Raw genomic sequence first — 18673 nt, 5'->3', positions numbered from 1 at the left:
TAAAATTTTTAATCGAAATTCATAATACAATCACTGTGTTAAACTATCGCAACACACAAATGAGGTACTGCTGGATCCCTAACTGTTTGAGAATCCTGGGTAATGAATATGCGGAGTCCACTGCTAAAGACGCATGTAGCCAACCGTCTTTCACCACTTGTGTTACACTACCGATTTCATTAATTCTGTTAAATACACTCATCGAGGCAGGTAGCAAGGTGACTGGACTATTAAAGTAGATTACTCTGTAATATCAGATTCCCAATTACAATAATTCTGTAATGTGATTCTCTATTACAGTAGAAAACTGTGACACATCAAGGATAATGTGCTGCCATGTAGCTCTTCAGTCCAGAATAACTATTGAAAGGAGAACATGGCACACTAATCTTAGACATGGACAGCTGATGAGTCAGACTGATGCATCCGTTTGTGTTCACTGCAACTGCCAACTAACAATTTACCACATACTTGTGGATTATATGTGCTATGCAGTTTTGCATCATAAATTTAAATTAGCAGCCAACATCCAAAATACTCTATGATGTAATACAATGATGCTGTCAAATATTGTTTGTTTCTTAAGGCCGTGCATCTGTATTCGACTATTTAATAATTATTTAAATAAGTTTTCTTTTGTAATATTGAAGTTATGGTTGTTCATTCGTTTGTATTTTACCAATACAATTGTCTGCCAAGACATTTGCATTGGTGGCATCCCGACTGAGGCCTGGCTGATGACTGTGAGATGTAATCAGTTAGAGGCTCTAAAGACGACTTCCAGTAAAGCCCCTCAGGGCTCGGAATGGAGGGGGTGGTGTGGCAATCTGTAATGTCATATGGTGGGTGTCTTCCCCCTACAGGGTTGGGATGTATTATGTTGTTTCAAACGATAATAATGGAAAAGTTTTTTTTTGCCCTTTCAAAAAAAAATAAAAATTAGATCTTTTTTTGGCCGATCTGTATATTTTCCTGTTGTTGCTATAACAGTGTATATCACTGTAGCCAGGAAAGTAAAAGTAGTTGGTCGAGCAGTTCCTGGTTTAATCTATAGGATGTATTTTTATTTTTGTTAAAATTAACTTTGGCAAGTGTGGTGTTCCTCAGTTGTAAATACTTGTTATGCGGTTGAAATTAGTGTTTTGAATAAACATTGTGTTAAAATTTTAATCAAACTCTGAAGTTAATTAAAAATGTACTTTAAATTTATGGTGATGGAAAGAAAATATTCTTAATCCTTGTATCGCAATGTCCTGTATTTGTCAATATTTTCATCAGTTGTTGATGTGTTGGGTAGGATGTCTAACCCATTTGTCGTCTTCACAGCCTTCTTAATGTTGACGTAATATCCTCACCAAAGCGTTCTCTAACATCTTCACCGCTTCACTGTACTTTATTCAATTTTTAATACAAATTATTTGTTCTATCATTTTCAAACAAAATAAAAATCAACATTCATAATAGCGTATTTCCTATTACTCGGTGCCAAATTTGAATTACCCGTCTAATATGACTGAAAATATTGATATATATTATTGAAAGTGCTGTCATCATTTGGGATGAAGACATAGCATACAGAATTAAAAAATTCTTGTTAATTTTTATCACACCTCTTACATCTGTGTACAGATGAAAACCACATACATCTTATATCGTCAAGTAATTAAATTTGTAACTGCATAAAAAATGATTGACATTTCAGTAAATTAAAGAATATTGTTGCAGAAGTATAATTAATAATTAGTGAAATGGAGAGTTTATGACAAAAAAATAATCTATATATTCTTGCTTTGTAGTTCATATTATCTATTTATCTTCCTTTTCGTATTTATATCAAGTCATAAATTTTTTGCTTTTGCAATTCTTGGGAGTGGCTTGTTTTCATAAGGGTAGCATTTTGTATTGACCTAAACAAGGTTTCAATAAATTAAAATGTAAAAAAAATAAACCGTTTAAAGTGAATTTAAAAAGAATATTTAATAATATAATAATAAATTATAAGTTTTATTTTATTTAATTATAGTATTTCTTCAATTTTTTTATTTTTGAAATCATTGCCTGATTAATGGTAAGATTATTGTTATTTTTAATTTCATGTAGATTAAGTAAAAATTTAAAAATATTATTAGTTTTTTGTGGTTTTGAAGTCAATTTCATTCAAAAAAATATGTATTTATTTTATTAAAAATATGTTTTATGTTAATAAAATTTTCTTTATATAAATAATTATATATATATGTTTTTTTTTTTTTGTTTGGACCATTAAGGATCATGTTTGCATAATAGTTTGGAACTTCTTTTGTTTTCCCAGTATTTTATCACTTTGTTGTTTTTCTTCTCGGTCCACTTTATTCCTATACTCGTCTTCTTCTCTGAAAACTTTTCTTTGATTAATTTTCCAAATTGGGTCTCTATTTAAACAGGTTTCTTTAGAGATTTTTAGTTTTAAGATGGTTTTCTACTTTTTTAAACCGAATAGTTTTAATAGTTCTACTGCTATGAAAGTGAAATACTTGTTTTAATCTGTTTTCACTCGTTCTGTATAAATTCCCATAAAATTGTAATTTTCTTCTCCTGATGGTGTCTTTAATTTTTTCAGTACTTTTATAAATTTCTGTTTCACTTGTTAGTTTTTAAATTTCATCCGGTTAATCGGGTCCGTGTATGTTTCTTAATTTTTTTTTCTGTTTTAAAATAATTTTTTTTTTCAATCGTTAAAATAACCATTTTGTTTCTTTTTTTGGTTATCATTATTATCATGTTTCAGAGACTGACCAAAGTCGACCAAGATCGAACTCTGCTGAATCATCGTGGCTTGGCAATTCCTGGCCGCATCGACATAAGGCTGTCAGACAAGATTCATATTTGCAAGCTTGTCAGAAACCAATCCGTACATCAGGTAAGTAAAGTATAATATTTATTTGTGCATGAGTTGAGAGTTATTATTTTTGTTTTTGATAAAAAAAGAAAAATATATTAATTTTTTTATTTTATTATAATTTAAAAGGTTTTTAATTTATTATTGCTGGTGAGGCTTAGTGATTTTTTTTAATGGTTTTATGTATTAATATGCTGTTTTAGCTTTTTTGTATATAGCAAATAGTTAAATAAAAATTGCACTTTGAATTGTATAAAAATATTTGTTCATTATAGGTAGTGAAAATTATTTTTATTACATTTAATTTTATCCCCTTTTAATTTTGAGAATTAGTCAGTGTTAGCAATAAATATCTGATTTTGGTTTTATATATATATATATATATATTACCACTGAGTATCTGTTTCATTATTATAAGGTTTTTTTAGTTTGTCCGTTTTTGGTTTTCATTTTCATGAATTTTTTTATATAGGTAAACTGAAAAGTAATTTTACAGTTTATCCTGACACTCACTATTTTATTGTTTGACTACTAAACCTCAATAAACATAATCTTTTTTTTTGGATAAATACTGTGGGAATTGGGTTTTTTGCCTGCCGTACTGACCGGTTCTGAGGTGGGGAAAGATAGTGGAACAGTTGCTTTTTGATGGAGCTTGGTGGCAAGGTGGTGGCTCTACCTGTAAGCTTTTCTTTTGACCTTTTTTGAGCTAGAGTAATACTCCAGGTGGATTATGGCTCAATCCTTTGTAATTCAATTAAGTAAATTCTACAGATAATTCTGTAAAATTGGTAAGGGTTATTGTTAAGTAAATTTTAACCAGAACGTTTTGCGGCATAAATTTTAACCGATCAGTGCATAAATGTTAATGATATTATTTCAAACAAAATTTTCAAATTCAGTAGAGAATTGAATGTATTTACAACATTAACAGAGAGATAAAAAGTTATCTTTCTTGATTTAAGCATTTAGTAATAAAGAAGAAAATCCAGTATTTTCCAGAACTCTGTTGGGTATTTATTGTGCGTTTATAATAAATAATTATTCTTTATTGCCTCTTAGTAGAGGAAAAAAATAAAAAGTATTTATAACAGTAATGTCAGTTAACTTTTAACTCATTGGCTTTCAGTTTTTCTTCGTTTTTTCGACATAAATTTTTGCTGTTTATTAAAAGCTAATTGCTCAGAAGATAGCATCCTCTTAAAGGCATTTAGGTGCTGATGATATAGAAGAGTTGGTGTTATGATACGTTGTCATTTAATTTAAAGAAGAATGTCCAGGCTGTAATTATATCTAGGAAGAGTACCAGAGTCATGCACTAGAATTTGATTGTGTTTATTTTTGTAAAAACTTTAATGTTGTATTAGTTGATACTTTTTGATCTTTCAACATAGGCCTGTGGTTTTGCATAAATTTTTTAACTTATGACATTCTATATCTAGCATGATTCATAGAAGTCATAATAAATATTTTTTAAACTGTTCTTTGTTTTTAGCTGTCACAAGTTTTTAACCTCTTGTCAGATGTTTTCTTCTTTTTTTTTGGTAGAGATTGAGATAAGATGTTTGATTGTTAGTGTAGTAAGATAAGCATATTTTTAACATCACAACTTTCTCACTCCTTCTCAATCTGTTATATAAACAAAAATTGTGTCAACTTACTTATGACTCAATCTTCTGCAATCATGATTTCATGATTGTACAAAGTTTTCGTTGTACAATTGGCAAAAACCAATTTTTTTTAAATGCTTCAGGCAGTGAAGATTTAAAAATGATATAAATCTTTTATATTTAACATTGTAATCTGATCTTTCATCGGTTGTTATCGCTTATTATAAGGACAACTAATAAAAGTATTCAACAGTTGTGCTGTAGCAGCAAACAGCTATAAAAGAATGCAAAAAATTAAAATGATTTGAAATACTAAAAATATTTTAAAATATGGTAATGAAATATTGTCTTGAATATGTCTACTGTAAACACAAAAAACTAACAAACATGACAATTAGATTTATATAAAACTTATATGCGTCTGTTAGATTATTATTATTAATATTGCTACTTTCACGTCATCATGAGAATGAAGTATAAAGAATTCAGACTTATTATTAGTTACCATAGTTACTTCTTGGCCGATTTAATCGTAGATAAAAGTACAATTATCTCACAATTGATTCTCACTGCCTGGATTTTCTCTTGAAGCGTCATTTACATGATATTCATTTTGCAGCCTGTAGATTATTCTTTTCTCATTACATTTTTTTTATTTTCTCCTCAGTAGTACTTAGTGTATTTTAATTATATCCTAAAAGGATCCTGGCCGAAATTTTCGAGTTGTTTCAATTATTATGTTCTTGCTGTTTGTGTAGTTTGGCAGAGGTAGTTTCGCTCTCTTTCTATCGACTTACCCAAGAATGGTCTTTATATCTTATGGCTGTAAGAAGGCCAAGACCTTGGGTCTATGTGCTTATAGAGTAAAACAAGACTTCATAGTCTCCATGTGAAGTTACTTATTTTGAATTGTGATTTGTTGTCCAAATTGTATTTATTAACCCGATTATATGTTTTGACATGTCATTGTATGCTGCCTTCTTACTGCAGTAATTTTAACTTAAATCAACTCGGCTAGATGCAGGGTTGTATAAAAGATTTTTTTCACAGTTACTACTTTACAGTAACGAAATTTCATTAAAATTGATGTTTTAGCTTTTCATTTTGGTCTTCACTTCTGTGAATCGGTTCTTTTTGTTTACTTCCATCTGTTGGTTATGTTAACAGATAATCTCTGTTTATTTTTATAAGGTTTAGTTTTATTGCCTATTAAAGTTATTTAAATAGTTTTTTTTCATTAATTTTGTCTTTTAAATTTTCTTTTATTAAACACTAATCAGGGTTGGATTATGTTTATCACATTTGCAGTATAAACTGAAAAAATATTATTTGCAAAACTTTTAATGTTACATAAATGTTTTGATAAATTTTTTAAAATACCCACATTGATGATATATGTGTTAATTATACGAGGTTTGATAAAAAAATAAGTAAAATTTTAAAATTTTTGTGCTATATAAGTCAAATTATCACAGTTTTTTATGTTGTGTTGGTACACTTGTTCCTAATGTATATTTACATTGCTATTATAATGTATATTTACACCCATATTGGATGCTTAGTTTATTGTTGACTTTCAAAAATGCTATACTTGTGTTTTTGTACCGTCGATGATTTTTAACTTGTAGAAAGAATGGAACAAAGGATTTGCATTAAATTTTCGTTAAGAACGGAATAAAGTACAACACCATATTGGAAATGCTGAATGTTGCTTTTGGCAATTCTGCTATGAATAAAACAAGCATTTACAAGTTGTACAAACGGTTCCAAAAGGGCCGTAAAGATGTTGAAAATGACAAGTGCCATGGACTCCTAGCCTATCAACAACGGATGACAGTGTCGAAAAAGTGAAAAAAATGATTATGGACAATCTCTGAATCACTATCACATAGCCAGTAAAGATTACTATCTGGAAGTTCTACACCATTTGCATGAAGCAATCTAAAGAAAATTCCCAGAGTTGTGGCAAAACAATTCATGGCAATTGCACCATCGTAATACAACTGCTCACATTTTACTGCTTGTTCGTGAATTTTTGGCCAAAAACAATACCATTATGATGCCTCAGACTCTTTATTCGCCTTCACGGCCCCCTGTGACTTCTTCCTAATACCCAAGCTGAAAATAACCATGAAAGGGCAATGTTTTGCCAGCATTGAAGAGATAAAAACTGAATTACAGAAAGAGCTAAACTCCATGTTGAAAATTGCTTTCCAGAGGTGTAAAAAGCGTTGGCACAAATATATTATGTCTGAAGGGGAGTATTTTGAAGATGACACAGCAATATTGATGAATAAATAAAACATTTTTTGAGAAAAACTAAAATTCTGCATTTTTTTAATCAAACCTTTTATAATTAAAAAAGAAAGTTAAAGGATTAAGCCATTAAAAATGATTTGATGATCTAATTAAAAAGTAACTTGAATAGGGTACTGCTAAGAAAAGTAGTCAATTATTGATTAATTTAAAAATTTAGAAAGAAAAAATATGATAATAAAAGTTATGTTCAGCAGATAAAATACTTAACACTATCAAATCAATTAAATAAAAAGGCGTCATTGTAAGAGTGCTTTCTTTTAAAAAAATTAAACATTTATTTGGAATCCTAATTTAAGTTTATTTCCACACAATTTAAGTTGACTATTTTTTAAACAAAAAAATTTATTACTCATACAGACAGTTTAAAAATATTTTACACATTTTGTTGTCTTTAATGATTTAATGTAATAATTCTGATAGCCTAATTGCATTCTTACACTCACGATATTTAGTGCAAAAATTCTGGAAAATTAAGGAAAAATCTTAAATACAGTGTGATATAAAGATTTCTATATTCCAATCATCCTTAGCTCACACTCTGTAGTAGCTTTTTGACATCTGTTATTTACGTTTCTTTAATAATTCTTATCAAGACATTGGATTCTTACCTTTTGTATTCCCTATAAATAGTGTTTTTTCATAGAGGTATAGGTTAGGTTGACCTATCCCAGCTATGCCAGTCAAGTCATATATTTATTATTAACCTTGTTCGTCTTTTTCATTCCAAAATCCAGAAAGGTTTTTTAATTCAAACATTAAAAAGACATTCAGAATTAAATTCCCTGAAAGTTTTTTTTAAAGGTTTACGTGTTTTTTACCCATATAACAAAGCTATTATATGTCAAAGATAAAAAATAGGGATTTTCTACCCATTTTATTGGTTTTCACTCCCAGATTTCTCAAGAACTACGGCAGATAATGTTCTGGGACCTATTTTATTTGATTTTTCAGGTCAAAAACCTTAACAAATCACTAATTCTGCCCTTAATTAATGTCCTAAAAATTTCAGTACATCATTTTACTAGGATAGCTGAAATCCAAGCGAAATTTTTCACTAGCTGTAATTCGCAAACTAAGCATTGTAGGACATATGTTTATAAGAATTTTTTCCATTATTTTCACAATTAGATTAGATAATGAAGGTCCCAAGAGAACTTTGCGATACACCTGTATATTATTCAGGGTGATTTACCAGGATATGCAGATACTTTGGCAGCCTCATTCTACATGTAAAAACAAAGAAAAAAGTGGATATAAACATAGGTCCACAAATGCTTTGTTAACGAGTTACGGCTGGCAAAAATTTCTACCAGATTTCATCTCCTTCAATGAAATGAAGCCATACAGAAATTCTTGGGATGCAAAAATCTAAGCTAATTTGATGGTAACATGTGAAATTTGATCTGATAAATTGAAAAAAAAATGAATCCGAGAACTGTAACTTGAGCGGTTTTTTAAAAACCAGCAAAAAACGGCAATTGAAAAATCCACTTTTTTATGTTTGACTTCTAATAACTTTGTTATAAAACTTGTAGGAAATTTAATTCTAAACAGAATATTATAAATAAAACAAAACAGAAAGTGAATAACAGTTCAATAAAATGGACTTTTATTTAGAGCAATGCAAAGTTAAATTTAGCTGGAAAATAATTTTTAATGTAAAAAATTAATAAAATTTTCAATTTTACATGCAGTTATGGTACACCGTAATTCAATGTGCAAACTGTCATACATAGAATCATGTGATGTTTAGTGTATGCTCACCAAAGAAAAAAAAGATTTTTAAAGTTATACATTACAGAATGACTTAATGGAAAAGTTGAGTTTTATGTTGAAGTAAACCTTGCTTTTTCCTTTTATGTTTCTTCTTAAAGTTGTTCAATTAATTTAAAGGAACTGTATAGGAATTTATAGTAAATTATGCATAAAAAAGTATCCGATTTTTTTCCCAACTTCGCAGGACAGTTTCATAATTCATAACTTTACTAATAGATTATATAATAAAATTATTGATTTTTAGAATTTATACAAAATGTTTTTTTTTCCTGTTGTTTAATTTTTTTATGGTCGATTTCAATAAGGCAACCATTTTATAAAGAAATTGATATTTCAGTTCGCGGTAAGATTGTTTTATTTTGCCTGTGACTGTTTATTTTAAGAACTTTATTACAATATATATGTAGTTTAATAATTTTAGTTAATAATGCGGGGGTAAAAGAATTATAAAGGCAAAAAGAATTCATTTAAATGGATGGAAATGTTTAGGGAAAACTGCAATCGCTTTACACATGTAATATAATGTAGATATATGTAATATAATGTAGACTTGTTTGTACCATTGTCTCGTTGTAGAGTTCTGTGAAAGCCTGCCAACATTTCTGTTGGCAATGAGAACTTTAAATATAAGTCTCGTTGATGTAGGCAATTGGTCTTCCTTCAACTCGATCTATGTCTTCTTGGTCTTCTTCAACGTTATTCAAATACACAAACCACATTTGTACTGAATATCATGCTTTTCAATAAAAATATCCCTGTTTTTCTGATTCTTTTCCATTTGAAGTCCATGCTTTTGCCCGTTAAATACCCCATCACATTTTAGTTTTGCGGTAATTTCCCTTAGAGAAAGCAAGCCCTCGTTTAAGTAAAATTTTAACACTACGTCATACAGCATTCCGATCAAAACTGTCCAAGTTTGTCACTTTCTTCTTGCGTTTTATTCCTATGCAAGGAGAATGAATTTTTTTCCAAAGCTAGTTCATCGGTAATTCGTAAACTTTCTTTCTGAGACTCCTGCAGCAGATGCAACACTTCCTATAATTTTTTTGGGGTTACTAACAAACATTCCAACTGCAGCTTCCCCTGCCGTGTAATTGAAAACGTGTATAATTTCTTTCCCTGGGCAGTGAATGTCTTTTCCACGTAAATTAGATGTAATATGAAAAATAATAAAATCAATTCACCACCATAAATATAGAGCCGACAAAAATTTAGTAATTTAACACGAATAAATTACTTTTAAAATTTCACTTTAAGACTTCCAACTACTTTCAAGAATTTAAACTCAAAGAACGCTATAATTGGATGATAACCTTATACTCTTTGGATACACAAAATTAACCGGACAAGTTTTAACTGCAAATATAGTATAAATTAGAACGGAATGATTTACAAAAACAAGTTGGTCTCTTAATGAATCAGGAACGGTTTGTGTAAATAGAGATTTAATGTTTCATTGGAATGTTTATAATCATCGTTTGGTTATTATTTACATAAACCCGATTAAAGAAATTTTTCTTACATATGACTCATATGTAAGGCTAGCGTATGGTTGTTCCCAGCTTCCAGAATAAAGGAAAAAGAGCGTAGCATAAACAGTAGACATGTCTTGTGGGTGTTTGGCTTGGATATTTTATACAGTTATAAAACTATAAATAAATATATTTAGGCCTAAACACTAATCAGTAATAGCCAATTAGTCCGCGTAATATTGCATAACGTAACTATTTCAGTTCTAATAAATAAATTATCGATTTAATTATATATAAACTCAGAACTAAATAAGTAACTAATAAATATAAGGCGTGAATTTGTTCATTGATTGAAATAAACAATAGTCTTACCATATACATACTGTCTTTAATTGAGTAGTGTTACAAACCCATGTCTGTTAGGCAGCAAGATACTATGCTGTTCATAAGATCTGTACCAATTCGGCTTGGACAAGCTGTATTATCTTATTTGCTCTAATCTAAGCTGCACCATAAATTTTCAAAAGGTTTTTGTGAAAAAAGTCGTTAAATAAAAAATAATAACATTTATTTTAACAAACAAAAAAAGAATTACTTCAAAGGATTGTATTTAAAAAATAGATAATTTGACAAGATAATTTACTAGTAAAAAGAAAATTTAAATAATAAAAAACTTCCAGTAATAAAATATTTATATATAGTTAATTTAAATTGAATAAATATTAATTACAGTCAGATAAGGACTCATTTTCAAGATCACTATTGTCTCTGGACGCGTTGTCATCATATTAGGTCCCGTTTTAGGTTGTTTTCTTTTCTATCCTTGGTATTTTTTATGCTCCATTTTTTAACGGAGTGAGGTATTATTATTTTATTCCATTCCTATTCTGCTGTTGTTGAAGAATTTCCCTTTTTATTTTTCTGGAAGCAGTTAGAGCATGGTTTACTTAATGCAACAGGTTTTTGTATTCTTTTCTTACATGTTGTCTTTGAATGTCGTCATAATATAGACATCGAGTAGCTGGTCATACTGCCCAGGATTATCACCAAGTCACAGTTTTCTTTCATTAATTTATTTTTCATTGAATCCTCTAAATATCCTTCAAATCCATGCATTACAATCATTTTTTTTATGTTTTTGGTGAGTCCCTGTTTTTCTGTTCCACACAACATTTACCCAGTCAGTCTTCTGTAATTTCAGAAGTTATCCAACCATTGTGGGCATTGCTATCACATCATCAGGAAATTTGTTATTTTTGGGGATTGTTTACCTATTTAATATTAAAACTGGTGGTAATTTCTGGCTGTCTGCCATAATATGTAGCATTACAGTAACGTACTTTATTGTATCCTGTACTATTGTTTTAACTTCTTTTTCACTCGTTGAAGTTACTATATAATTATGCGGCGTATCAAAGTAAAGGGGTGTTCCAGCTGCATTTCCCGTATTCTTAAATTCATATATGTTTTGCATGAAGTCTGATGATATATCTCTGAAACCGGATGAACTTATCGTCAAAATCTGCAAGAAGTTTCTGGCAGATTGAAGTTGTCCATCTAAAAAAAATCCCTCCCTTTTCATAAATTTTCTACACCAGCCTCTTAAATTAAAATGTTACATTTTTCAATAGCTTCGCTTGCCTTCAATTGTAACATTTGTATTGTTACTGGCGGTGCTGTAGATCATGCATCTTTTATAAATTGAGTAATATAATCATCTACTCGGGGACATCTTCCTGTGTTTGGTCCTATGAAACCCTTTGTCATAAATTTGAAGTAAAAATCAAATCGCATTATTCACGTCTTTGATGACATTTTTTCTTCATCGGCAAACTTTCTGGCAGCCGATCGTTCTTGTTTTCTTTCATGTATAAAATCATCATCGTTTTTATACGAGCTTCATAGTAAACTCTTCTTGATGCCGTTGCTAGTACGCTGATGATAAGATCGACAAAAATATGGACATTAAATAAATGCAGTATGTAAAAAAATCAAAAAGCAGAAAAATAGTAATAGATTAGTACAATGACCGTATTATGAGGATAAATACCCGGTGAGGGTTACCAGGTAATGATGGTATTTTTGAGGTCATTATTAAAAATTAAAGATATTTGTTAATTGTTAAACAAAATGGAAAGATTAACTTTTGGCCCTTCCTTGTATTATTATTGATCATGAAATCATTTGAAAAACTACCCGACTAAGAAAATAAATTACTACCAATTTTCAATCATTAATTTTTGTAAATGTAATAATATGTAATACTTAAGTAATTGGACAAAAAAAAACTAAAAGGATCTAAAATATAATTTTTTTTTTAATTAAAAAAAAAGTTTAAATCTAAGCCGCATCTGATTTTTTGGGTATTAAAAAGAGGAAAAAACTGCAGCTTAGATTCAATAAAAAAGTAAATGCTTAGTTCATTATAAAATATATTTATTTATATCTTTACTTTGAGCTGAATAGCAATTTAAAAAAAAAAAATAGTGCTATGTTGAAACTAGTGATCAGAAAAATTTATAAAAGATTTTACAGATAAAACGCTGTTCTAAGTATATAACTTTTAGCATTATTATGTTTTTACATAATGTTATAATGTTTATGTAATCGCATTGTTTGAAAATGAGTAAAACACCTGTGATACATTTTATATATAATTTCAACTAACTCTATTGTTAAATAAGTTTTATGAAGTATCAAGAATAACTCAGGAAAGAATAAAGTTTAATCTAAAATTAATTTTTTTCATTAAGTGGTTTGGTAGATATAACTCAAACCTTTTTCTTTAATGATGCGCGTACTGTTATAATAAAAATGGTAATATTCAGTTTTACATTTTCTTTTTCTTTTTAGATTTTTCTTATTTTTGTTTTTTGCTTTGTTTATAAATTATTTATATTTTTAGATGCTATGGTAGACAGTCATGTTATTGGGATTTTTTTTTTCATTTATTATATTTTCTTTTCTTTTTTTTAGTGGTACTTTGTTTTAAAATTGCATTCTATATGTTATTTGTATTTTAAAAAATTTTTTTGTTCGGTGTGTAAATATAATTATTATTATTAGTTATTTTTGTATGGCTTTTATTCACTTTTGCACTACACCCAACTACCTTACGTGCATTATTTTACCATAAAACGAGATTTTTTGTTTATTATTTTAACATTTTTTGTCGGTAGTAAAATTTAAAAAAGAAGTTAATGTTATAAAATACTTTCATGATTTTTTTTTTTATCCAGGCAATGATTATGCGCAAGCATTTTTTGTCCTGAAAAAAAAAACAATTTTTAATAATTAATAAAAGACTGCTTTTATGGAGAAACTATGTCATCTGTTATTAAAAAAAAACTGGTATATAACTTATATATTTCAAATTCAATTTAAAAATTTTAATCTGTGCAGCTTCTCAAACTTGCAAGTGTAGTGCGATCATTTTATCTTGTACATCATGCTATTCTCTATAATTCCACTATGAACTATAATACAGAGATACATTTGATTTGATTCATGGAATTTAGTTATGCAACTGGTAATATCTTACAGCAAGAGTTGGAAATATCTACCGTTTTCCTCACGGCAGGTCTGAACCCTTCGCTTCATATTTTTGACACCCTTTGTAGGACATCAGGACTAATGGAATTCATCTCTGCAGTAATGGATCACTCCGGTTCTTGTAGAGTACGTGGGTTTGCTTGATACACATGTCCTTTATAAAAAGCTCAGAAGAAGCCTGGTGACAATAACTCAGGGGTACAAGGGGGTCACAGACCTTTTGAGATCGTGCAAATACCAAACATTTCTTCCTGAAATTCATGAACTTTTGGGTGTATGACATGTTGCCCCGTCCTGTTGCAAGCAACAATAGCGCTCTTCAGGCTGGAGAAGAGCTGCAAATGGCATAAATTTATCCTGGTATGCCAGACTGTCAAGAGTTTCATTAGAAAAAAGGCGGGCCTACTATTCATCGTGAGTGCAGCAACGATTTACGTATGCGTGTGTGGATTTTGTGTTGACCAATATCTGTTGTTCTGACTATTGATGTAACCGCTAAGGTGAAAATACGTCTCATCACTAAAAAACATTATCCAGTTTGTCCATCCATTACTTTCCACCCGATCGATAAACTACTGGCAGTATCTTATTTTTTTAACTGTATATGATCGTGATGGGAGGGTCAGTTCCTGTATGCAATATATTCGGTAATATGTAGACTTAATTTCTTAGTAGCCTTCTGTGCACTCCCATACGATATTCCTGTCTTCAATGATAATTTACACAAGCTTTTCATAGGAGTCTGTTCAAGTAATGCACATAGTGCCAATAAAATGATCGCACTATAATTATATTTAGTTAAGTTTGAAATGTTTTCTTAAAATGTAGATAAAATCTGTCTATATTAGGAACCAAATTAATATTTTTAGGCTTGCTTTTTTTAGTTTCAAATTTGAACACTTACATCAAGTAAAGAAACAAATATGAGATCATTAAAAGATTTAAATTTTCATTATTGTCCATGTACAAGTTCCCGTTAAAGCCAATCAGTGGCTAGGAATGTGTGAGGGGGCGACTGGAATCGTCACAAGGTGGGTGTCTTTCTCGTCAGTGATTGGGATGTACACGTACAATTCCAACACTTAATTGTAAACTATTTTCTCCTCCCCTTATGTTGTCTGTAGAAAGTAATTGTACAAAAAAGTGATTCTTTTCAACTTAGTTATTTTGAATTAAAGTCCTAAAATGTTTATCTTCTGCATTATTTATTTTTAATAATACTATTATTAACATTTATTGTTGATATATTATTTTTTTTTACTTTATGATGCTGCTCTGAACTAAATTTTTCTATACTTTTCATTGATCCTTCCTGGGAAATGATAAAGCAATTCTTTTTATTATTTATGAAATTCTACATCTGTTATTCTTTATGTGTTCTGTTTTTTTATTATATACAATTATGCTCAGATAATCTCAGATTGATTTATACATTTTTTTTCAATATTAAAAACTTTTGTGGTTACATTCTTGATTTGCTCACAGAACTTGTTTTGAACCAGTTTTTTGTTTGTTTTTTTTACCTTTTGTTTAAATAAAATTCTGATTAATGATTAATTATATTGCTCTTTATATTAAATTGTTATCAAAATTCTTTTTCAGTTGACCTGTTGAATTTGTTTTAATTAAATATTTAATGACTATAATTTATTACTGAATTGTCCTGTAGTTCAAACTTCCTCACCTGCTGAAAAACATGTTGAACAAACAGATGTTGCTACTTTATAGTTAACAAAAAAAAAAACCATTTAATTTGTAGTACTGTACCATTTTTTTTCTTTTGGAACTTAGGCTTTAAAAAAGAATACCATAATATAAAACAGAATAATTTTTTTAATTATACAATATATATTTTATAATTTGTTTTTTTTATTTTTTTTTTTTTACATATATATATATAAATATATAATTTTTTTTTTATTTTTCCCATATTTATTTATTTATAACAGAAACAAACCAAAGCACAGAAGATAAAACTATGGATAGTGATAATAAAATATCTACTTATGATGAAAGTGATGTTAGTAATGAAACCAGTCGAAAGAAGATGGCTGTACGTCCAACAAAATTGGATATTCCAAATCCTGTTCGTCCAGCATCTCGTGTCTTTTTAAGAAGTATGTCATTTGATAGCGGCGGTGATCATTATGACCGTAACACCAACTGTGATAGTGGTTTTGAGTTTATTAATAAAGGTTGGAAACGTTTTACTTTTTATTTTTTTATGTAATTATTATTATTTATTAATTAGATCTTATAATTTTAATTTCATTTCTTTTTATAGGTAGTGGGTGTATTATTTTCAATTGCACTTTTTTATGTTTTAATTTTTGTGGTAATTGTAACAATAATAATATTATTAGTTTTGCTTTTTTCTAACTGGTAAACTATTAATAATTAAATTAATTAATATGGGGGAAATTATATTTTAGTATGCTGCGGTTTACAGATTATTACTTTAATTACTGCATGTTTGTAATTAATGTACAGTTTTTATAATTTAAGTAATTAATTAGATGATTGAACTAAGATCGGTTCATCAGATTATAGAAAAAATTATTTGTTGTATTCATAAATAAATACATAATATTATTTGATGTAATTTTTTACCACTGTGTGATTCCAAATTGCACACCAATCTCTTAGGAGATGATTCTTTAGCCATTCATAGGTTAGAAAACGGTTCGTTAGTGAGTTTCCGGTCACAAAACATTTAGCCGTTTTCTGCTCCATCTGTAAAATTAAGCCATACTAAAATTCTTTGGATACAAATCGATGGGTAAATTTGGTGCTTTCTTATGGTTTTTGATCTAAAAAATTGAATAAAATTGTATCAATTTTCCGATCCAATTAGTATGTTATGATTTTTATTAAAGTTGAACACAAATTTCTGTTTAATTTTAATAGACATTATTTATATCAATTTTGTCAAAATTAAATTCTCTACAAAGTTAACTAGATATTTTTATTGTTTATTGATAAATTAACAAAGTTATTTTATTCCAAACCTACAAAAATATGTTTTGCTATAGAACGTTTTCATGTTTTACCCTATTTTTCTTAAGACCTTTTATTCAATTTCTTAGATCAAGAATTATAATAAAGTACCAAATTTACCTCAACAATTTTAGTACGTTTTAATTTCACAGAGGGAACAGAAAGGAGGGCAAAATGTTTTGCAAGCCAAAACTCGCTAATGAACCTATTTTTATATGAACCTTTTTTTTTTATTTTTGGCTACAGAATCATTTCCTGAGAGATTCTCATGCAGTTTAGAATCCCCTGTATATTATGTCATCACACACATACACATACAACACATATATATAGAAAGAGTAAACAAATCAGTAGAGAATTAATTTTCAATCAATTGGTTACCGTTGTCAGCTGCCCAGAGGCCAGTAACTTTAATTAGTATGACAGTACTGAATGTAACTTGAACTCTTGTTTTTGTAGGCAAACTTGACCAAGAAGTTAAAAATTATTTTTGCATTAATTTTCATTGTTTGGAATTAGTCACTAAAATGCATCTTCAGCTAACAAACAAATCATAAAAGAAAAACTTTTCTAAAGCTAGGTGGAACCCGTATTCGCTATTCAAAAAGAAATATAGAAATCTAAAGTCAGCAAAGCGTTGCATAAATTTCTCAGCTTTGTCTCTGATAGATTTTTATTACAATTATGCCGTAAGATTTTTTAATATTTCTGATTTTTATTGTGCAATATTTAGAGTGCAATTGTGAAAAAGATCAGAATGTTCAGTAAAAAAATTTGCGTTCTGATTAAACCATTTTGATCAAATCTTATCTTATCTTATGCAGTATTAAAATTATAATGGAAAAAACTCAAAATTCTTCGTAAAAAATTATGTCCGAGTTGATGACCGCCAGTTTACAGTTTTATATTTCATCAAAATTATACTATATTTTTGAGTATAATTGCTAAAAAAAAAATCAAAATTTTTAGTAAAAAAAATGTGGGTCCTATTTGTTGTGACCCCTTTTCTCGAAATATAAAATTTTTATTAATAGCCTCAACTTACTTCAAAAGTAGATAATGTCAAAAATTATTTAAATTCTTGAGTCAAGTCTTACGGTCCCGTAAGACTTGACTTTTTTTTTAAAAAAACTTTTTAAGACCTTTTTTTTAAAAAAAGTTCTCATGTCATATACATAAATACTAGATACAGTTGGATTTTCAATATTGAAAATTAAAATTAAAAAAACTTTGTTGTTTTAAGTGCAGGTCCCAATTACCCACCTTTTTTTATGAGGCTTTAAAGTTTATTTTTTATTGGAGTAATTATTTACTAAAATAAGTTGACCCGATCTGGTGCAGTGTTAGTCAATAAGGGGAAAAAAATATGGGTACCATGATACTCCCTTATCCATTGGGATAAAAAAATAGGCCAAAGCTGGGATATATATATATATATATCTGTACAAATTTTAACCTTTTTTATTCAGGAGGGTTCCAAGATGTGAAGCAAAAATTGTTCAGCAATATGTGTTGAATATCCTTCCACCCCTAAATCCAATCGACTTAAAACATTGGAATTTTAAATAATAAGTATTTTCATCATAGTAAAACTCAATTTTCCCTGACCACTATACAAAAGGTCAGAAATTAAAAATGATGAAAACCACTACACCTCTTTTTTAATTTTGTCCAAAATTTAACGTCTCATATATAGAATTTCAAACAATTTATGTCATGCATATGTACTTTGTTGACATTTGTAAAAACCTTGATACCAAAAATGATGGCCACTTACGATACCAAACCGAGCTGCTGCAGCAACAGGAAAATAAAAAAGCAGTTTTTTTTTTCATTCTAATGTGGGTGACAGTTTCTACCAAATTAGAAATATCAACCGCTTATTAAAACTAAATTTTTGGGATTCGTTTAATTTATATCACTTAAATTTGCAAAAACCATATAGCTATCGGTTACAGCTATATAATTTAGGAACAAAATATTACTATACGGAAAGTTTAATATGACACACCCCTCTCGGTTTAAGCCTTCTGCTCACCTACTTAGGAGTTAAAAATTTATATCTTAGT

At 28.8% G+C, this 18673-nt stretch overlaps 1 protein-coding gene across 4 annotated transcripts in view; it reads left to right on the top strand.

Moving 5' to 3' along the window:
• RhoGAP19D (Rho GTPase activating protein at 19D) overlaps positions 1–18673 on the top strand; it is a 448570-nt gene that overhangs the window by 294350 nt on the left and 135547 nt on the right. For 3 of the 4 annotated variants that reach the window (XR_012758648.1, XM_075381037.1, XM_075381039.1), the window contains 2 exons: positions 2768–2899; positions 15557–15802. Coding sequence is in view for 3 of the 4 variants with exons in the window: in XM_075381037.1 (XP_075237152.1) it covers positions 2768–2899; positions 15557–15802 (378 nt within the window). In the remaining variant the exon portion in view is untranslated. The remainder of the gene's footprint in view (positions 1–2767; positions 2900–15556; positions 15803–18673) is intronic. The other variant, XM_075381038.1, reaches the window with a different exon arrangement.

The sequence above is a fragment of the Lycorma delicatula genome, chromosome 13 (assembly GCF_047948215.1).
Source record: "Lycorma delicatula isolate Av1 chromosome 13, ASM4794821v1, whole genome shotgun sequence".
In the NCBI taxonomy this organism is placed as follows: Eukaryota; Metazoa; Arthropoda; class Insecta; order Hemiptera; family Fulgoridae; genus Lycorma; species Lycorma delicatula.
The sequence above is the reverse complement of the archived record's forward strand: the minus strand, read 5'-3'. Positions and strand labels throughout refer to the sequence as shown.